Source organism: Alexandromys fortis, unplaced genomic scaffold (genome assembly GCF_014885135.2).
Source record: "Alexandromys fortis isolate MF-2015 unplaced genomic scaffold, M_Fortis_MF-2015_v1.1 scaffold_300, whole genome shotgun sequence".
Taxonomy (NCBI): Eukaryota; Metazoa; Chordata; class Mammalia; order Rodentia; family Cricetidae; genus Alexandromys; species Alexandromys fortis.
The window spans coordinates 128809-148496 of NW_026068183.1; the positions used below are offsets into that span (position 1 = coordinate 128809).

Sequence of the window (19688 nt, forward strand, 5' to 3'; positions counted from 1 at the left end):
ACACCTCCTAATAGTGCTACTCTCCTTTGGGGGGCATTTTCTTTCAAACTACACCATGGCCCAAATTCATAACTAAAGGGGTGGTCTCTGCCCTTCACATTATAGAACCCACAAAACTCTGGGAAGTATAGACTTCTGTGATATTTCTTGCCTAAGTTGTGTTTTTTTTTTCCCTCTGGCTATTAAAAATTGTCATAAACGCCTAAAAAGCAATCAAAAAGCCACCATTGCCCCCAAATAAGTACAAATACAGATCAAGTGCCATTTAGTATTTTGGGAATCCAAAATGATGATGTACCATCTGTGCTAGTTAGATTTTTGCCAACTTGACACACACTAGAGTCTTCTGGGAAATGAAATTAAGTTGAGAAGAAGCCCCCATCAGACAGACCTGTGGGTAAACTGTGGAGTGTTTTATTGATTAATGACTGATGTAGGAGGGCCCAGCCCAGTGTGGGTGGTGTTACTCCTGACTTGTATAGAAAAACAAATGAGTAAGCCATGGAGAGCAAACCAGTGAGCAGCATCCCCCGCGGTTCATGTCTCTGCATCTGCCTTGAGTTCCTGGCCTGACTTCACTTGCTCACTGTAAGCTATACGAGAAAAGAAACATTTTCTTCCCCAGTTGTCCTTAGTCACAACACTTTGCACAGGAATAAGACAGACTAACACACTATCTGAGTACTAAGAAGGCAGTTGGGCGGGAGGCATTCCCAGCCTGTTTTATTGCATCAGTGACATTCTGGAAACCTGAAAAGATGGTTTTCTGATAGGAGGGCTGCTTGTTTTTCTTTCTCCCCCTCGGAATGCCAGAACTGAGTCTTCCGATATCAAATCAGAAGTCCTGGTTCAGATCCCCACACACAGGAAAGCCAAGTGAGAAACCCTAATTTGAGATTCTATGCACATTTATCTAAGAAACATTTCTCTACAGCTATGTAAAAATATTGTCTCATAAGACTCACAAAGTGAACGTGACTCTGTCCTTACAGCAGATTTTAAGGCTTTGATGGTCTCTGGGTGACTACACTAACCAGGCTTCCAGGTGTCTGTCAGGATCCAATTCAAATGAGGAGCCTGGGTCCGTCATGCTGTGTTGTAGTCGCCAGTGTTGCCTCACACGGTTTGCCTGAAAATAGAATCCGTGACGGGAATCACACGCGTGTAATCATACTTGATGTTCGGAGGGTTCTACAGAGCTTGTGAGAGCACCGGTGGGCTCGGTAACGAGTGTGACCCCAGCATCCTCTCTGCTAGCGGGGCCATCTAATGGAAGCCAAGGTTACTTCCTGCTTCCGCAAATTAAAGAAAAATCTTCCTGCCTAGCAAGGAATTATTATTTATTATTCTGGTTTGACTGTCAAGTCATGTACAACCGTTTCTTCAGAAAAGGTCACTTCCACTGGGAGCAGGGCCTTGCTCACCCCAGGGTTTCTGCAGTTCCTGGGTTCTAAGCAGAGCTCCCGCCCTCTGTGCGATTTTAGAGTTGCAGTTTCTGTAACCATCAGATTCTGCGGCGCTAATGAGCAAACTATTGTTTTGTTTTGTTTTCTCTTCCTCTGGCCAGAGTAACTGTCTGCTCCCCAGAATAAACATTAAAAACCGACTTCCAGTTCTGTGACTCTTGGCATTTTCAGTCATTTTTAAAAAATTCCTCCGAAGTGGCTCCGAAAACCTTAAACAGACTTTCTGTGGTTTTCTTGCCAAAACATCTGCTTGATCAATTATTTTCATCAGATTTAGATTTAGCAGCTATTTATCAGATTACCCCTTATGTTTTGGTTTTTCCCATGGGTTGAATCCATAAAACAAATCTTTACAGGTTTAAATCTGTCATCTCCCAAACTTAAACCAAAAATCTGACGTTTTCCCATGAACCCTCAGTCTGTGTTTGCTTAGCTATCATCAGTGAATAGGTTATCCATGTAGGATTTCGTTATAAAATTATCTGTTTAATCATCAACACTTTGCTCTTACAGCAATGGAGTCAGTGTTGACATAAGGATTTCTCAAATTTGATTATTCTTGAGTCCTCAGGAAGTTCCCTCTGCTTCTGATACCCACAGTCACCCCTGTCAGGCATGACAGCCCCTCAGGAGGTCAGGGCTGCATGCTGTGTGTGTTAGGATTGTCCAGACACCCCCAGTGTTGGAGAACTAGTGAATATAGGGAGATTTTGTTTTTTAATGGGAACAGCTGTTATCTTATGTATGTGTAACAGAAAGGGTAGAGTCAACCATCACCTATTGTTACCAATGCTATTTATCTATATTACCAGATTTGCTTGATTTGTTTGTTTGTTTGTTTGTTTTTCAGGACAGGGTTTCTCTGTGTAGCCCTGGCTGTCCTGAAACTCACTCTGTAGACCAGGCAGGTCTCAAATTCAAAGATCCACCTGCTTCTGCCTCCTGAGAGCTGAGATTAAAGGCCTGCATCACCGCTACAGGCTTGCATTTTATAAGTGTTGGGGACTGTGGACCCCCAGACCCTGAATTTCTTGTCATCCCCTGACTGCCGAAGTAAACAACTTGTTTTCCTGTGCTTGCAGCTGCTCTGAGCAAGAGAACCTCAGGAGTTCCTGATGGCAGGGGAGTGGTTTCTGAGGGGATTTTAGCTGAGAATTAGGTCATAACCATTTTAGTCAAGGAGACCCTAAATAAAATAAGCTGCCCTGGAACACGATAAAGGGGGGCATTCTTGGAGCATTCTTGGCATTACTGAGTCTGTGTGTGTGTGTGTGTATTTTAATCTCCAGGCCCTTACCCAGCTCGTGAACCCTATCATAGCACATAGAGCAGGCATTGTGCTACAATAAGTATTATTAAAAATAAACTCATTTTATCTTCCCTACCATTCTGTGTGATCTCCATGCTATAACTAGTTAATAAAAAGGAACAGAAATGAAATAACTTGTTATAAGTTGCTCATACTTTCCTCTCTCCATTTGGCTCCTAACCTCCCTTATTCCACCTCTGAGTAAGTTCCTGTTTATTCACAGAGTAGCTTCAGCCTTGGCGGCATTGTCTTTATATATAAAGAGGAACACTTCTGAGTGTTCTGCATACAGAGATATGTGGGGGTGTCCTCACCAAAAACACAGCTCTCACCTTAAAGAGAATAAGAGATAATTATTCTAGGGTCATTCTGGGCTTAGTTCCAACAGAGAGGTGAGCAAAAAAAAAGGAGTCCAGGAAACTAATGCTAGCTCAAGAGAAGATAATTAGCTCCTTTTCAGGATTCTCGTTTTCGGAGGTCATAACAAGCTTTCTGAGAAATGCCTGCTCTTGTTATCAGTTGCTTGATCTATCGCTATTTTTTGTGTTCTTCTGCTGTTGAATGAGCGTTTTCTCTTTACAGTCTCAGGTCAGGGAACTTTTAAATTGTTCTTTAGTAGCAAAGCATTCTTCCTTCTTTGCGAATTTTCTTGTCAACACCCCTGACTTCCTTCAGCTTCTTTAACACTTATTTTTACAGGAAAAAAAACAACAAATCATTCCTGGACCCTCAGGACATGGGAAAGGAGACTCGCTCCCTACTGCCGTGCAGGAGGAAGAGAGAGGGCATGGTGCCTCCGACTGCTCCCTTCTACTTGGCATCTGCAGATCTCTTCAGTTCAGGCAGAGATGAACTTGTAGCTCATTGTAAATCAGAAGACTGTGAGTTGGAAATGCATTTGACACACCTACCAGATGCAGTAGGCCACAAAGCAGAATGCTGTCCAGTGTGGTCATTTATTCTCATGATCCAGGGCCTTGGTTGACCACACTGGCCACCACTGAGAGAGGGTCACACTGCATCATCACGAGGCAGAAACAGACCAAGATTCGGAATTCAAAATGCAGATTCCCCTGCCTCCACGCTGCTTCCTCACCATTGTGAGCACCATCTGCTAGCTCCAGCTTGGCCTTGTAGAAAGAGTTCATTTTCTGAAGTGAGACCATACAAGGTGAAGTCTCCTAGCTACAGCTGAGCTCCTGCCTGCTTAACCTGCCTGGGATCCCTGGTACCATCCTTCATGAGGAACACAAACATCCACTCAGTGTAGAGGTGGAATTGGTAGTGTGCAGTCCCTGATCTTCACTTCAGCGTTGGTCCAGCTGGTATGCTGACTTATTTCATTGATGATACTCTGTCTGTTTCTGTATTCTCTGCCCTTACTTCATATTCAAACCTGGCACGCCATTGGTCTGAACCAGTGGTCCCTTCCTAAGCCCCATTGGATTGTGTTGTTCAGGATCCTATTTCCACCTCCCAGCCTGGACTGGCCACCTGCTCTCAGATCCCCCTGATCCCATTGCCCTCTTGGACCTAAGTCTACTTCCGGGTTGTCCTCAGTTCATCTGCCAACCTTCCTGAGTGTTTTTAGTTTGTTGCTCCCACTAAGACTTATCCTGGTGGCCAACCCTACCCTAGGGTCTAGGTATTCCTAGGTCTGTCTGAAGCTTGACAAAAATCCTCCCCGCTTGAGCTATGGCTGTTATTATTCAAATGGCATCTGGCTTTGTACTGAACTATGTCATATGCTTCCAGCTGTTTCCAGCTGTGAGGAAACTGGCATAGGCTGCACTGTTAGTACAGGGTCTGGGTCCTGTGTAGTAAACCATGCAGGACCACATTGTGCACAAGCACACAATCTCTTTCCTGTCTTCTCTCCAACTTTCCTTTCTCTCTCTTTTCTCCTCCCCTCCCTTCTCCTTTCTCTCCTCTCCTCTTTCTTCCCTCTCTTCTCCCCTCTCTTCCCTCCCCTCCCCTTCCTTTCCCTCTTCTCTCTTCTCCTCTGTAAGTCACTCAGGTTGACCTGAAACTCATGATCCTCCTGTTCCATACTCCAGAGTGATGGGGCTGCCAAGCCTTACTAGATATCAACATTGTTAACCTCCATATTTTAAAGATTTAAAATGTGTTCTTTTTGTGTATATATGTTATAAAAAAGATATAAAATACAACCAAAACAAAAAAGGAAAAACTATGACATTTATACTGTTCAGAAATAATAACTCTTTATCTCTTCAGTTACCATATTTAAGGAGTAATACACCTATTAAATTGAATTACATCATCTTATTTTCTCAGATCAAACATTAGATAAGTTAAGATATAATGTTAAAGTCCCCTAAAAGGACACCCAGACCTCTCTAATATTCGTTTTGATATTTCTTTTGTACTTCTGAATGATTGGATCTTGAAAATTGTGTTCATAACTAAAATAATTGATGTGAGCAATAGCATAATAAGTTTGCTTTCCAGTAAATAAATGTAGGGGATAGGTTAAAGAATTATTTTATGTATATGAATATTTGGCTGCATGTATGTCTGTGTACCACATGTGTGCCGGGTGCCTGCAGAGGCCAGAAGAGGGAATCAGAGTTCCACACAGCTGTGACCTGCCATGTTTGATACTCAAACCTGAGGTCTGTGGACAAGTACTCAGTACTCTTAACCACTGTACCGTCCATCTTTTTAGCACCTTGTGGGGGTGAACTATAATAAAATTACAACATTTTCTTTCACTTTTCAGTACCAAACTCACAGAACTCTTTTAAGTCTGTAACTGGTTTTTGCATTTGACAGAAGAAATAACAGTAGCTACTGTCAACAACCCTGTTAGATGTTTGCTGAGCCTTTTACATCATCATTTTGTTACTGTCTAAAACGAGAGAGAGAGAGAGAGAGAGAGAGAGAGAGAGAGAGAGAGAGAGAGAGGAGAGAAGGGGAAAGGTTCAACTGCTTCCTAATTGTGGTGGTTTAAATGAGAATGGCTGCCATAGACTCACATGGGAAGGCTTGGTCACCAGGGAGTGGCACTATTAGGAGGTGTGGCTTTGGTGGAGTAGGTGTGGCCTTGGTGGAGGGAGTGTGTCACTGTGGAGGTGGGTTTTGAAGTTTCCAATGCTCAAGATCCTGCCCAGCATCTGAGTCCATTTCCTGTTGTCTTCTGATCAAGATGTAGCTAGTGCCACGTCTACCTGCCTGCCGCCATGCTCCCTGCCATAATGATAATGGACCGAACCTGTGAACTCTAAGCTGCCACCTCAATTAAATGCTTTCCTTTACAAGAATTGTTGTGTTCATGGTGTCTCTTCACAGTAATAGAGACCCTAACTAAGACACATGGTCTAAGTAATTATATAGTATATAAAGTTTTTGTTTGTTTGGTTGGTTGGTTAGTTTGTTAACCAAGCAGTGCCACCAACTGGGGACCCAATATTCAAACATATGAGCCTATGGGAGCCATTATTGTTCAAACCACCACAATGTACAACAAAGACACCTGCACATCCGTGTTTTCTTTATTTATCCACGGCAATATTTACACAGGCCATTTAGGAACTAGCTTCAATGCCCACCAGTAGATGAGTAAGTAAAGTTGTACATATACACCGTGGAATCCTATACAACCATAACAAAAATAAAATTGTTATTTGCAGGCAAATGGATGGAACTAGAGATAATCATGGTCAGAAAGAAACAGAATGAAAAAGACAAATACCATACAGTTCCTTTTCTACATGGAATGTATATTTTTTTAAAGGAGAAGAGAGACTCTTCGAGAAGACAGGAACGGGGTAGGGATGGGATGGAGGACAAATGCAGGTTAATGTACTTTACAAGATGCATGCATGTTAGAAAATGTCATGATGAACCCTATCATCTTCTATAACTATGCACTAAAGAACAAAAACAAACAAATCTGTTTTTAAATAGTAAAAGATAAATACATTATTTATTAAACTTTTTCATTTATTTTACATTCCAATAAATTCATTTCCTAAAGAGGATAAGCAAATGGTGACTAATCATGAAAAAGAAAAGGTGTCAGTCATCAGGGAAATGAAAACGCCGAGTCCAGCTAGATTGAGTTTCACACCCACTAGTGGAGATTAAATAAAGGTAGCAAGTCTTTACATGGTCGTAAAGAAATCGGCATGCTTGCTAAATGCATTAGAAATGTGTCTATATTATGTTACCATGGCGCTTAACAGAACCACTTTTCAGGACTGTGGTTTAATTAGGAAAGCAGCTTACTGCACAATCATAAGGACCAGAGGCTAAAACCATGGCATTGACATAACCCCCAGCCCCCATGCCGTGGTTGCAGACATCTAACCCTCCTTAGGATCCTAAGAGCTCGAAACCCAACCGGCCTACCCAAGACAGCAAACTCAGGGGGCAGTGAGAGACCCTATCTCAAGTCATTAACTCAAGGAGGGATAGAGAAACGGGCTACTTTTGCTTTGGCTTCCTCATACATACACAGTCACGTGCAGTAACACACACATACACACACGCATACACATACACACACTTAAATAATTAATAAATACCAGCAAAACCGAAGACTAATAAAGGTGTGAGGAAAATTCAGGCTCATGCATTGTAAATAGAAATATGAGATGGAACTGAAACTTTGGAAAATACCTCAGGGGTCCCTTCCTCTTGTGTACGTTCGTTTTTAATTGAGATGGTATGTGGGCTCACCTTATTTCTCACCGGGAGACTCCATGAGAAGTGGAAAACTCAAGTCTCCAGTTTCAACCTCCCATGACCAAGGGCTAACAGAAGCTGACAACAGCAGGCTCCGCCCATCCACATCAGTCCCAGGCAGCTCTCCAGACCTAAGGATGCAAAGTTGATTGATTACCTGCTTCCGGCGTGCACAGAGATCACAGAGTCAGGGACACCCGGATCAGACATTCTCGGGGATTACAGGACTTTTGTGAACTTCAAACTCTCCTGGGTGAGATCGCCTGGCCCCGCCTCCCGCTCCCCCTTGCCTGTTAGGTCTGGGCGCATCCTGTCTCCTCCTTAGCTCTCTGTCAGCAGGGACTTAGCCTTGGATCAGCCAAAGCAGAAGACTGGCAGCACAGGCTCAGCATGCAGGCGCTCAACATCACCGCGGAGCAATTCTCCAGGCTGCTGAGTGCGCACAACCTGACTCGGGAGCAGTTCATTCATCTCTATGGGCTGCAGCCGCTCGTTTACACTCCCGAGCTGCCAGCGCGCGCTAAACTGGCTTTTGCGCTGGCAGGAGCACTCATTTTTGCCCTGGCGCTCTTTGGCAACTCTCTGGTGGTCTATGTGGTGACCCGCAGCAAGGCCATGCACACCGTCACCAACATCTTCATCTGCTCTCTGGCACTCAGTGATCTGCTCATTGTCTTCTTCTGCATCCCCGTCACAATGCTCCAGAACATCTCCGACAAGTGGCTGGGTGGTAAGACAGGAATTGCATGCACACTCATGGAAACACACACACACACACACACACACTGCATTCATATTTCTGATCTCTTTATATTTCTCTGTCTAACTGAATCTCTGTGTCCTTCTTGGAAAGTCACCTTGCAGGCAAAAGGTGGAGGTGAGGGGTTGTCTATATGGTTCAGTCCGGACTTGGTTGAAGTGAGAGGAGTTGCTCAGGGAACCTGTGCCTGTACTTATTTCCAGCATTTTCCATAATTGCAAGGTGAGGGTTCCTCTATTTATTAGTGAAATAACAAAAGAATCACCAACGTTAAAGATCTCTTCTTGTTCTCAAGCTTCCAAATTTTCTTACCAGCTACTGTGTGGCTTCCAGAAATGTTTCCTGTATGTGCTAGCTAATGTCTGATCTCTAAATTTTTTACACCAAATAATATATAACTAATAGAGTCTTGTGGGGAGAGCTGTGGAAAGAGCATCCCCTCTTGACTTCTGACAGGGAGATGAGGTTGCACCCTTCTTAGAAGAGGAGCAGAGACCCAAAGAATCTGTGGAGTGGGGTCGCTGATGTTGGAACAGTATGTGGACACTGTAAAAAAATAAGAAAAATCTGGGGATTCCTGCCAGGTGTGTTCTGACCGCTGCTGGGTTGCCCCTCAGAGGAGTTTACTGTTTTCACCCATTTTCACAAGTAGCTGTGTTCTTGTGACCACATAAAAAACCCCTAGAAAGTGACTTTAAGTAAGAGAGATGGCTCATGATGTCTGACACTACCATCTCCTCTCTTCCGTGTTGTCTCTCTAGTGCATGAAGGGTGTTTTCACCCCCGCCGCTGCCCACTAGAGACTTCCTACTCATTTCTTTGCCACTGCTGCCTTCCACTGGTTTGTGCTGTGTTCATTTCAGCAAGTGGGATGCTGAGTTGTTGGCCCATCTCATCTGCCATGTGTTTCTAACGACCATTAACTGTGGAGCAAGCAGCACTGACTTGACAGTGATGATGTAGAGGGGTCGTAAATGGGTCCACAGATCAAACACTTTCTCACACTAACTAGTGAAAGTATTGTGTTTGTGCATTTAAGATTGACCACTAAAACTGGCTCCAACAGATTCCTGAGGGGATTCTGGGTTTTGGTACGGGACTTCTGAAGGAAAGGTCTTGAGTTACTACTTCTAAGTGTTAGACACAGATTTAGAAAGCAGTTGCACCCCTCCTGAAAAGGAGCAAACGCAGTGTGGGATCCTTTAATAGCGGTCTAAAGGCTAGATTGCCCTGAGCTCTAATCCATGCTAACTGGGCCTTATAGGGGCTTCAGGTGTTCAATAGAGTATTGAGGAAAACACTTTGCAAGTGGAGTAGAGCAGATGATTAGGCCCCTGTCCAGAGGGAGGTTTGATCCCCACTGTGGGTCAGGCACCTCTTCCCTGCAGAGGACATGGGGAGGAACAGTTACGGCTAACCTCATGCTTCCAGTTCCTTTGCTTCCGGCGTTATGGGAGTCATTTCACTTCAGATTCTAAACTCTGTAGAGGTGGTGACATTCTGCACACTTTTTTAGAGGGTTAGTATGAGAAAGCTTAAGAGTGCTTTGAACAAACTGATTGTTAGGCATGGTCACACACCCGTAATCTAGCACTAAGGGAGGAGTAGCGGGAGGATCGAAAGTTCTTGGCAGCCTGGGCTGCACAGTGAGTTTACCTGAGGAGAAGATGGATGACAAAAACAAAGCACACACACACGAGAGAGAGAGAGAGAGAGAGAGAGAGAGAGAGAGAGAGAGAGAGAGAGAGAGATCATGCTGTGAAAGTATATGATTAATTCTATTAAGAACTGTTTAGTTGGAGATTGCTTATAATTATACAGGACTAGATAATAACGGTCTATAAGTTGAGTATACAACAGCAAAATTACAGTTCAGATGAGAAAAAAAAGCCACAGACAGGTGTGGAGAGAATTAACCTGTATGCTATAGATGGGATAATAACTGCAAAACCGTCATGATGTGTCATCAAAGGAGAGTACACAAGAATGTGAAAGATGAAAATTAATGCATAAATTATTTGACAAATCTATTGAAAAATCTCCTATATGACAAAGTATCACCCTGAGAATACAAGAGTCTATAAAGCCTGCCGTTCTTTTGGGGTCTCAGAGAACACAAGAGACCCCAAAGTAAGTAAAATTAAAATGTAACAGATGAATAGCCACTCTGTGGTTGGAACACTGCCCAAGGAGGTGGTGTCTGAAGAGAGAAGGATGTCCAGGAGTGTTTGTCACTCCGTAGTTTGGGGAGAGAAAAAATGCTGTATTTATAAAAGCTGTAAAAGACATTGAAGAAAAATCATCAAATGGGAATGATGGAGAGACACAGCAAACCAGGTCACTGCAACTGGGGAAGGAAATGCGTTGTGAAAAAGTCAAAAATATGAAGCCCTGTCATAGGGAGTGGTAGGAAGAGCAAAGCATTCATGTGGGCCAGGTAGGAAAGTAACTCAGAGTGAACCTCCCCTGGACCCACTGCCATGAAGTGGGGACCAAGTCCTGAGGAGTCCCAGGACCTGAAGGCCCTGCAGAAAGAACTAGAGCAGTTTGCTGAGCTGCTGGAGCAGAAGGGGACCCCTAGTAGATACAGAGACTGACATTACCCTGGGCTTCTCGTCGGAAAGGTTCAGCCTGCTGACCATTTGTCTCTTTGAGGACCTGCGTCTCAGTTTCAAGAATGTGTGTAAGCTGCTGACGAAGAGGACGGAGGAGCCTTTAGCCAAGACCTGGTGAGGACTGCTAGAGAGAGCAGAGGAGGAAGATTGACAGCCGCTGGAGAGGGAGCCCAGAGAAGGTGTTTTTGCAGTGCCCGGAGCCCACCCTGCAGCAGATCAGCAGCACCGTGGAGCTGCTTGGGCTGGAGAACGATGTGGTCTGAGTATTGGTTTACAACCGGTGCCGGAAGGGCGGGCGATTAAGTATCCACTCTTCCCAGTAAGAGGAATATGAGGTCTTAGCGTCCGCTTTTCCACGATGGCCTGTATCACTTCCTCTGGCTCCAGGGCCCCATTTTGGTGCCCCAGGATACAAGAGCCCCTACTTCACCTCACTGTACTGTTCGGGGCCATTTCTAGGGGGAGAGACTTTCCCTCTCCCCTGCTGTTCCTGTCATTGCTCTGCGCTCCCCAATGCCTTTATACTGAGGTGTCTCACCTGACTGAGGATGGAGGAAGAACCCAAAGCCTGTTGTTGCACCATGACTGTGGGATTGAGTTCTTCAGTTACTGCGGAAGGATTGCAAACACAAAGGATGGGAGCCAGGAGGGGAGAAGTGATGGACAGGAGAAGTTCACTGATGACATTTATTATGAGCCCATTCTCATCATTCTGCAGCCTTGGACACAGAATGAAAAAAAGAAGAGAAAGAAGGAAAAAAGGATGAAGGAAGGGAGGGGAAAGGAAAGAATTTGCCTCTGAGCAGTGACTCTCAGCCTTTGAACAGGAGGAATCACCCCTTGGGGAGTTTTAAGGAACACTTGAGCCCACACTCAGAGATTCTGATTTTATTAGTCTGAGCACAACAGCTTGTTTTCCATGTTCAAAACTTCCACACACCAGAAAGGATTACAATCTCCAGGCAAAGCTCAAAATCACCACAAACACTGACAGTGTCCGGGCTTAGCTTGCTAAAAGTAAAAAAAATGATTGAGGCAGAGGTTTAGAAAGCACAGTGCCTTCCACATATGCAACCTCAGAAAAAGATATGGTGCTTTGTAAAATGTGGGAAAGAACCAGAAACGCTCACAAAATGCAATGGAAGGTTGTGCTAAGTGCAGTCCAACAAGGACCCTGGGCAGATGGCCCATTGTGGAAAGTCTGTGGGAACTTTCCTGAGGCCTTGGCCTTTCTGGACTCATTCAAGACACATTTGTAAAGAAGTAAAAAATCATTTTAAAAAAGATGAGAGTAGGAAGCATACAAATAAAACCCTACGAGGATTATTCTCTTGAGAACTACAGCTGTAGCTGTGCATTAGCCCACGTCACTGGGGTTTCTGTCCGTTTGCCAGAGCTACAAGGATCATCTGTGTGGATGAACCAGGAGGTGTGACTCTCAGGTCTTATCAGAAGGGCATTGGTCACTCTTCTTCACAAACACAGCCTTTCCTGGGGTGTTACAGAAAAGATACATGTTTCACTGGAGGGATGGGAGAGGTGCGGGAGGAAGGGAAACAAAGCGCATGCCTGAAGTGCTGCCTGGAGCAGCTGGTGGATTTCTTAGAGACGACAAACTCCTGAGCTGAGGAAGAGGTTAAAGGAAGTTATTGAACTTCATTTTACTGAGAAGATATTAATTTGTGAGTGCAGTTCAGATCTGTGGCTTATAATGGAACTTTAGTTTATTAATTGATCAGTGAGGAGATTGTGTCAAGTACATGTGGTATAATAATTTTCCTTCTTTTACACTTCAGAAATTTGATGTGAAATCAAGAGTACTATGTGACGATTGAAAGCTCTGTAGTAGTCACAAGGACAACTATTAAACAGTCTCTTGGGGGAGGAGAAGTACTTGTTTCAAAGAAAAATAATCAAGAGCTAGACGGCAACAGTAAGCTTGGAAGTGAACTCAGAAATGTTGTGTCATGGGGCTAACCTGAGCGTGTTTTGAGAGAAAAACTCGTGTCGTTTACCATTCAAGAAAATCACTAGATTTTCACAGACAGTAGAAGAGGGGAGCAGCGCCCACAGGATTCTATGTCGAAAATCTTCTCTATGTAGGACAACAATCAGAATCGTGACAGAAAAGGATATCTATATTTAAAAATTGATCTCTACCTTAGAAGATTAAAAAAAAGGAAACTTCTTGCTATTTCTAGAAAGTTCTAGAAGGGTTCCAGTCAGCTGGGCCTCACTCTTTCTCTAGAATGAGGTATTGTGAATGAAGCTATGGAGTCCTCTGACCAGGACTTAGTTCCGCCCTATGATGGTGGTGGGCTGCATGGCCAGCTGGGAGGCCAGGGCCACTCCTGCTTGAAGGAGTTGAGTAGAGTAGATTTTCTCAGGAAATTTGGGATCAGTCTCACGTGGTACTCTGGCAGCCTTGTGTATTTCCAACGAGGCCATACAGGCAAGAATTTCCCTCCCTCTAAGCTGATTCTTGGCAGGATGCCTGTAGAGACTTCATAGAGCAACACACCGCAGCAAGATAGTGTCTTATCCTTGTCATGTGAGAGATTCTTTCTCATCCATCTCCTACGTTTGGTTCCAGGTGAGCTCAGATTGTCCCACCTCACTGTAGACTGTGGCATCTGATAGTCCCTTCGTAGCTTGTCTCTACCCTAGCAGAATAGGCCATTGGTACTTGCTGTAGTTCATAAAAACACCATTTTCTGCCTCTCCTTTCAAGATCATTAATTTTGTGGCCGACCAACTTCTATTTTTCCAGTTCTCCAATCCCTTCCTACCTCTGCTGAGGAACCACAGACAGCTCAGTGAAAGCTGGGGAACTGTCCTTGCCAACTCCGCCCAACCTGTGGCACAGAGGAAGACTTAGCAGAAGCTGTATTTTGTTTCTGATTCTGTCTGAAAATGATGGGTTCCTCATGATTCATCCTGTAACAGCTAGGGAAATGCTGTCTGCTTTTCTCTGTCTTCGTGAAACTGAAACGAAATACATTCATTTCCTTCTGCATCTGAGTTTATAGTGAGCCAGTAGAGATCACAGAAACCTTAAAAGACAGCCTTCCTCATTTCCTGGGAGCAACTAGACAGCTGTGCAGTAACGTTGGGTCTGTGAAGTGGTCGATCAAGTATTAGTTGCTTCATTGTTAACCAGATTGTATATAACATTGCCTGGCAATGTGAGACCAAGCAGAGCAACTTGAAAAGAATGTCTGATGCTGCCATCTGGTGGCACATGACAGCTGCAGAACTGTTACAATATGAGCTTTACACCTTGTTTTTTTTTTTTAAACAAAAACCAAAAAATAATATTTTATGTTTATACCCAATAGACAGACGCTAGTCCTAGTCATACCCAAAGAAGATTCTCTTTACAATAAGTAGTAGTGAATGCAGAGACTCACGGCTGCTCAAGGTATTGGGAAAACGTGAAAATTGAATGCTCGTTCCTATAGACAGTACCTATGCTATACTGTCCTGTCTAAGGTTCAGGAATTGTGCTCAAAGAGAAGACAGACAAATGTAAGAGCTAGAAGACAGAGAAAGGGGCTGGGAAATGCTGTGTTCTAGGCATGACTCAGCTATGCAGTCGATCTCTCAGCGGTTACGCCTGCCCCCATTGACAGGGTCGGCATAAGGTCAAGCCTGGACAAAGATTGGTGAGACAGTATCCCATCCCAACGAAATACTGGCCACTGGTAGATTCTGAGGAGAAAGCAGGCATTGTCTTCCCTTGGATATTTACAGGAGAACCTGTGACTAGTTCAAAAGGCTCCCATGATTACTTCAAAACCAATATTCACAAACAGCCCTTCTAAAAATCAGTGGGTCAGAAACAAAACACAAAGATGTAAATACGAGAAAGGGACTCATAAGGAGTAAAGAGTGATGGGGGAGTTGACAGAGTTAGAAGGGAGATGGGGGAGTGGGCTGAGTAGCCTTTATATATGCATCTATCAAAGGAGAAAATTAATAAGTGTTCTATATAAAAGAACCAGTGCTGGGGCTGGAAAGATGGCTCAGTGGTTAAGAGCACTGACTGTTCTTCCAGAGACATGGGTTCAATTTCCAGAACCCACGTGGCAGCTTACAAGTGCCTGTAACTCCAGTTCCAGGGGATCTAATATGATACCTTCATACCAATGCACATAAAATAAAGTTAAATAAATTATTTTTAAAAAAAGAAGCAATGCAGATCCAATTCTTATGGACCCAGTTTGATTTCAGAATTAATTAAATACTATGTACATATTTTCAACTATAAATTATTACTTGGAAACTCCTCCACTACTGCATGGAGAAACAACTACATTATCTTAAAGACATTTTTCCCAGTGTAACTGCAATGCCTGTAAAACCTCTGGATGGTACAAGTTAGCAAAGGATGGCATTTGATGTCAAGACAATTATTAAGATATTTGACTCAGTTTCTTCATTTATATCCTGGAAGAATGCTTATACCAGTTCTTAGGGTTGACGTGAAAATGAATCACCCTATGAGTGAAAGGACTAGGGTCTCGGTACCCTCTGAGAGAGATGGAGCTGTTGTTCATGGAGTGAGAGATAGTGTTTTAATGTTGTGTAAGTTTGTGTGTAGAATCGGTTTGTCCAGTAAGTCTGATAAAATGCTAAAAGAGCGGCCCTGCACATGCTGAATTCTGACCCGCCCGGCTCCCAGGCTGGACCCACCACCTTGGCTCCTCTGGGCCAGGAGACCACAAGCAGCGCCACAGGGTGTGAGGTGAATGCAGGATTTGAAATGACAACATCAACCCTCCAGGGTTTCTCTGCAGCTTCGGAGCCTGTCCTGGAACTCACTACATGACTTCAGCCAGTTTCCCGCCCCTGCTGTGTTGGACTGGCACACTCTGATGCTGTCTTTCACGGGGAAGCCTGATTCTGGCCCAGTCAAGATGGGGGCCTCCCAGAAGACTTCCTGCACAACTGGTGCCCCCTCACCCTATGGATGGATACCTTACTGAAGCTCAATCCCTGTGCTATGATGTGGAATCTCTGATGGCTGGACACTTAACTCTAGAGAACTGAGACTTGTGTTATCTTTTCCCATGAAAACCGTCCTGGTGACTGGTGGGTGAGTTCCCTTCATCCCCAGGGAGCTATAACGAGCAGATCTGTGAGCACTATAAGTTCCGCTCACTCAGTTGCTCTCACTGGGGACACGAGCACCTTAGCTGCCCGAGGTCACTGATGTGAGACAGTTGGGGATGGAGTCATTGATGGGAGCACAACAGAACGGTGAATGGCAGTCAGGTGGCTACAAGCCGCATCCCTGAGCACTGGGGAAATTTTATTTATAACTATTAATATTATTATTATTATTTTTATAACTTGATACTGTTACTCATAGATGGTCCTGAACATTGAAGAAAAGCTAATTATTACTTTTTATAACTTGACATTGATGGTCCCGAACATTGAAGAAAAGCTAATTATTACTTCAAGAAGATCAGCATGTTTTAAACATCGTCAACAGCATGAAAGAACACTCCCGGAAACTATGGCCACTCATCTCTTCAAACTGTGTACTAACTATGGGCAATGGTGAGTGTGTGCCTGGCCTTGTGCTCATGGGGAGCAGAGATCTCACGAGATTACAATTAGTTCTCATCTACTTCACAAATAATACTGCTATCCAGATACAGCAGATACACCTAAAGCAGAAAGCCCTCGGAAGGACAACTGGTCAGCCTCAACTCTAAGCACATCACCCTGGTCTTTTATTCCCCAGCAGATGGCAGCGAGACACAACCATCTGTATGTCTAGCACAGCTCTCAGGCATTCACCTGATCCCTGTCAAAGCAATGGCTTTTGCCTCCCTTTCTCCAGGATGGGCTGTGTCCATGGAGCCTCTCCAGAACTAGTGTGATATGCTTGGGGACCCTGCTAGGCTGTGTACAAGCATGCTGAGTGAACACGGTAACCGCAATTTACACAATGAAAAACAAACAATGATTTGTTAAAAAGCAATATTTAAACAGCCCAAAGAATAAAAAGGAGAGGGGAAGCTGGCTGTGGGTCTGGGAACACTGCTGGGTTGAAATAAGGGGGTGATTCTGTGGGGAACAGTAGAGTTGGTGCTGTCTGCAGAGCAGATAGATGAGGGACTCCTAGAGGAGCAAGTGGGCCGGGTCAATCCCTGGACCCCCAGACGAAGTCGCACTGTGTCTGCTGACATGGTAAGAGGTCGAGCATCTGGAGCATCCATGACTGCTGGCAGGAACGTGGCCCCAACTGCTACTCCAGCTGGACACATGACACAAGACCTTATTTTGGATTTTCTAATCTCCAGCTGCCCTGGGTTCTGCATTGAGGGTGGCTGTCTTCACTGATGGTTGGCAGACTTGGAACTCTAGATTTGCATGTACAGCTCTGCCTCAGCTCTCCAGATCTAAGGATGGAGGCAGATGTGCTGCTGATGCAAGCATCTCTAGAAGGGGAAGTGAGGGGCAGGAGACAACAGCCCAGGATGAGACCTCTTTCTCAGTCTTTCCAAACATAGGAGAGACCATGTCTGCCTAGATTTCCAGATTCTATTCTCCAAAAGATCACGTGCCCAGGCTAGGGTCCAGTGACTGCTCCTGCAAAGAGGAGCCTCTACAGGATCCCCCAATCATTCCTGAGACCTGAGACCAGGTCCTGAGACCTCCTCACAGTGTCAAGCATCTGCCTGGCACTTTCTCAATCACTATCCTCTGAATCATTTGCCACTTCTCCCTGCAATTTGGTATGGAGCTCGTGGACACGGACAAGGACATCTGAGTAGGGCATGTTAAGAATCAAATAAGGCTTTTCTTGGGACGGTGGAGACGTGCAGTGTCGCCGTTACTCTGAGCAAAGAACTGTGGGCAGAGGAAGTCGGGGTTAGAGAGGACTGGGAGACAGACACTTTGCTGTGCTCAAATCAAAGTCAAGGGTGCAAACATGCAGACTTGGAGAAGCAGAACCATACTCCAAGGAAGCACCATCAACATCACCACCAGCAGCAGCTGCCACCCCCACCAATACCTGCAAATGGACAGGAGGCCAGCAGCCAGAATGAAGGTTTAACCATTGACCTGAAGAACTTCAGGAAACCAGGGGAGAAGACTTTCACCCAACGAAGCCATCTCTTTGTAGGCAATCTTCCTCCTGACATCACTGAGGAGGAAATGAGGAAGCTTTTTGAGAAATATGAGAAAGCAGGCGAGGTTTTCATTCCTAAGGATAAAGGCTTTGGCTTTATTCACTTGGAAACACGGACCCTAGCGGACATTGCCAAAGTGGAGTTGGATAATATGCCACTCCGTGGAAAGCAGCTAAGTGTGTTCTTTGCCTGTCATAGTGCATCCCTTACAGTCCGCAACCTTCCTCAGTATGTGTCCAACCAACTGCTGGAAGAAGCCATTTCTGCGTTTGGCCAGGTGGAGAGGGCTGTGGTCATTGTGGATGACCGAGGAAGGCCCTCAGGGAAAGGCATTGTTGAGTTCTCAGGGAAGCCAGCTGCTCGGAAAGCTCTGGACAGATGCAGTGATGGCTCCTTCTTGCTAACCACGTTTCCTCGGCCTGTGACTGTGGAACCTATGGACCAGTTAGATGAGGAGGAGGAACTTCCAGAGAAGATGGTAAAAAAAAAAAAAACTAGCAATTTCATAAGGAGCGAGAACAGCCACCCAGATTTGCACAGCCGGGGTCCGTTGAGTATGAGTATGCCTTGCGCTGGAAGGCGCTCATTGAGATTGAGAAGCAACAGCAGGATCAAGTGGACCACAACATCAAGGAGGCTCATGAGAAGATGGAGATGGGGGCAGCACGCCATGAGCACCAGGTTATGCTAATGAGGCAGGATTTGATGAGGCGTCAAGAAGAGCTTCGGAGAATGGAGGAGTTGCATAACCAAGAGGTTCAGAAACAGCAGCTAGAGCTCAGGCAGGAGGAGGAACGCAGGCACCGTGAGGAAGAAATGCGGCGGCAACAAGAAGAAATGATGCGGCGACAGCAGGAAGGATTCAAAAGAACCTTCCCTGATGCGAGAGAACAAGAGATACGGATGGGCCAAATGGCTATGGGAGGTGCTATGGGTATAAACAATAGAGGTGCCATGCCCTCTGCTCCTGTGCCAACTGGTATCCCAGCTCCTCCAGGACCTGCCACTATGATGCCAGATGGAACTTTGGGATTGACCCCACCAACAACTGAACGCTTCGGCCAAGCTGTTACAATGGAAGGAATTGAAGCAATTGGTGGAAATCCTCCTGCTTTCAACCGTCCAGCTCCTGGAGCTGAATTTGCTCCAAATAAACGCTGCCAATACTAAATAAAAGTTGCAGTGTCTAGTTTCCCGCAACCCTTAAAAGAAAGGTTCTTTTTGGACTAGCCAGAATTCTACCCTGGAAAAGTGTTAGGGGTTCTTCCCAATAGATAGGTCTTCCCTGCCTGTAATACTCTAGGGAGTATGCTAGGAGGCAGAGGGCAAGGGAGGGGTGTTATTTAACAAATCAAAGTCTGTGGTATATTGCTTTCTCAAGTCTGTCCGGTGCATTCTTGAAATGTGTTGATTGTCGAGGGCCTTGAACCATAGCAGAGTGAACTCAGAGAGCTCCATTAATCTTGATCATTCCTGTTTCCCTCTTTCCTTCCTTGCTTTCTTCCTTGCATCACACCCTTCTTCCTTCATCATGTTTTAATTACTTTTTCATCTTTCCCTCAAACCCAGAGACACTGCCATATACCACAAAACCTAAACATCCTCCAATGACCTAGCCCGATTCCTCCATTCCCTCCCAGGTGAGAATTCAGACAAATGTCTGCAGAGGTTACAACA

General features: G+C 44.8%; 1 protein-coding gene and 1 pseudogene across 1 annotated transcript in view; both read left to right on the top strand.

The window, feature by feature from the left end:
- Window positions 1-7875: 7875 nt before the first annotated feature.
- The window catches only part of LOC126492703 (pyroglutamylated RF-amide peptide receptor), a 28508-nt gene continuing 16695 nt past the window's right edge, over window positions 7876-19688 (top strand). The window contains exon 1 of the mRNA XM_050129249.1: window positions 7876-8215. Coding sequence (XP_049985206.1) covers window positions 7876-8215 — 340 coding nt within the window. The remainder of the gene's footprint in view (window positions 8216-19688) is intronic.
- Window positions 18022-19239, top strand: LOC126492702 (non-POU domain-containing octamer-binding protein-like; annotated as a pseudogene).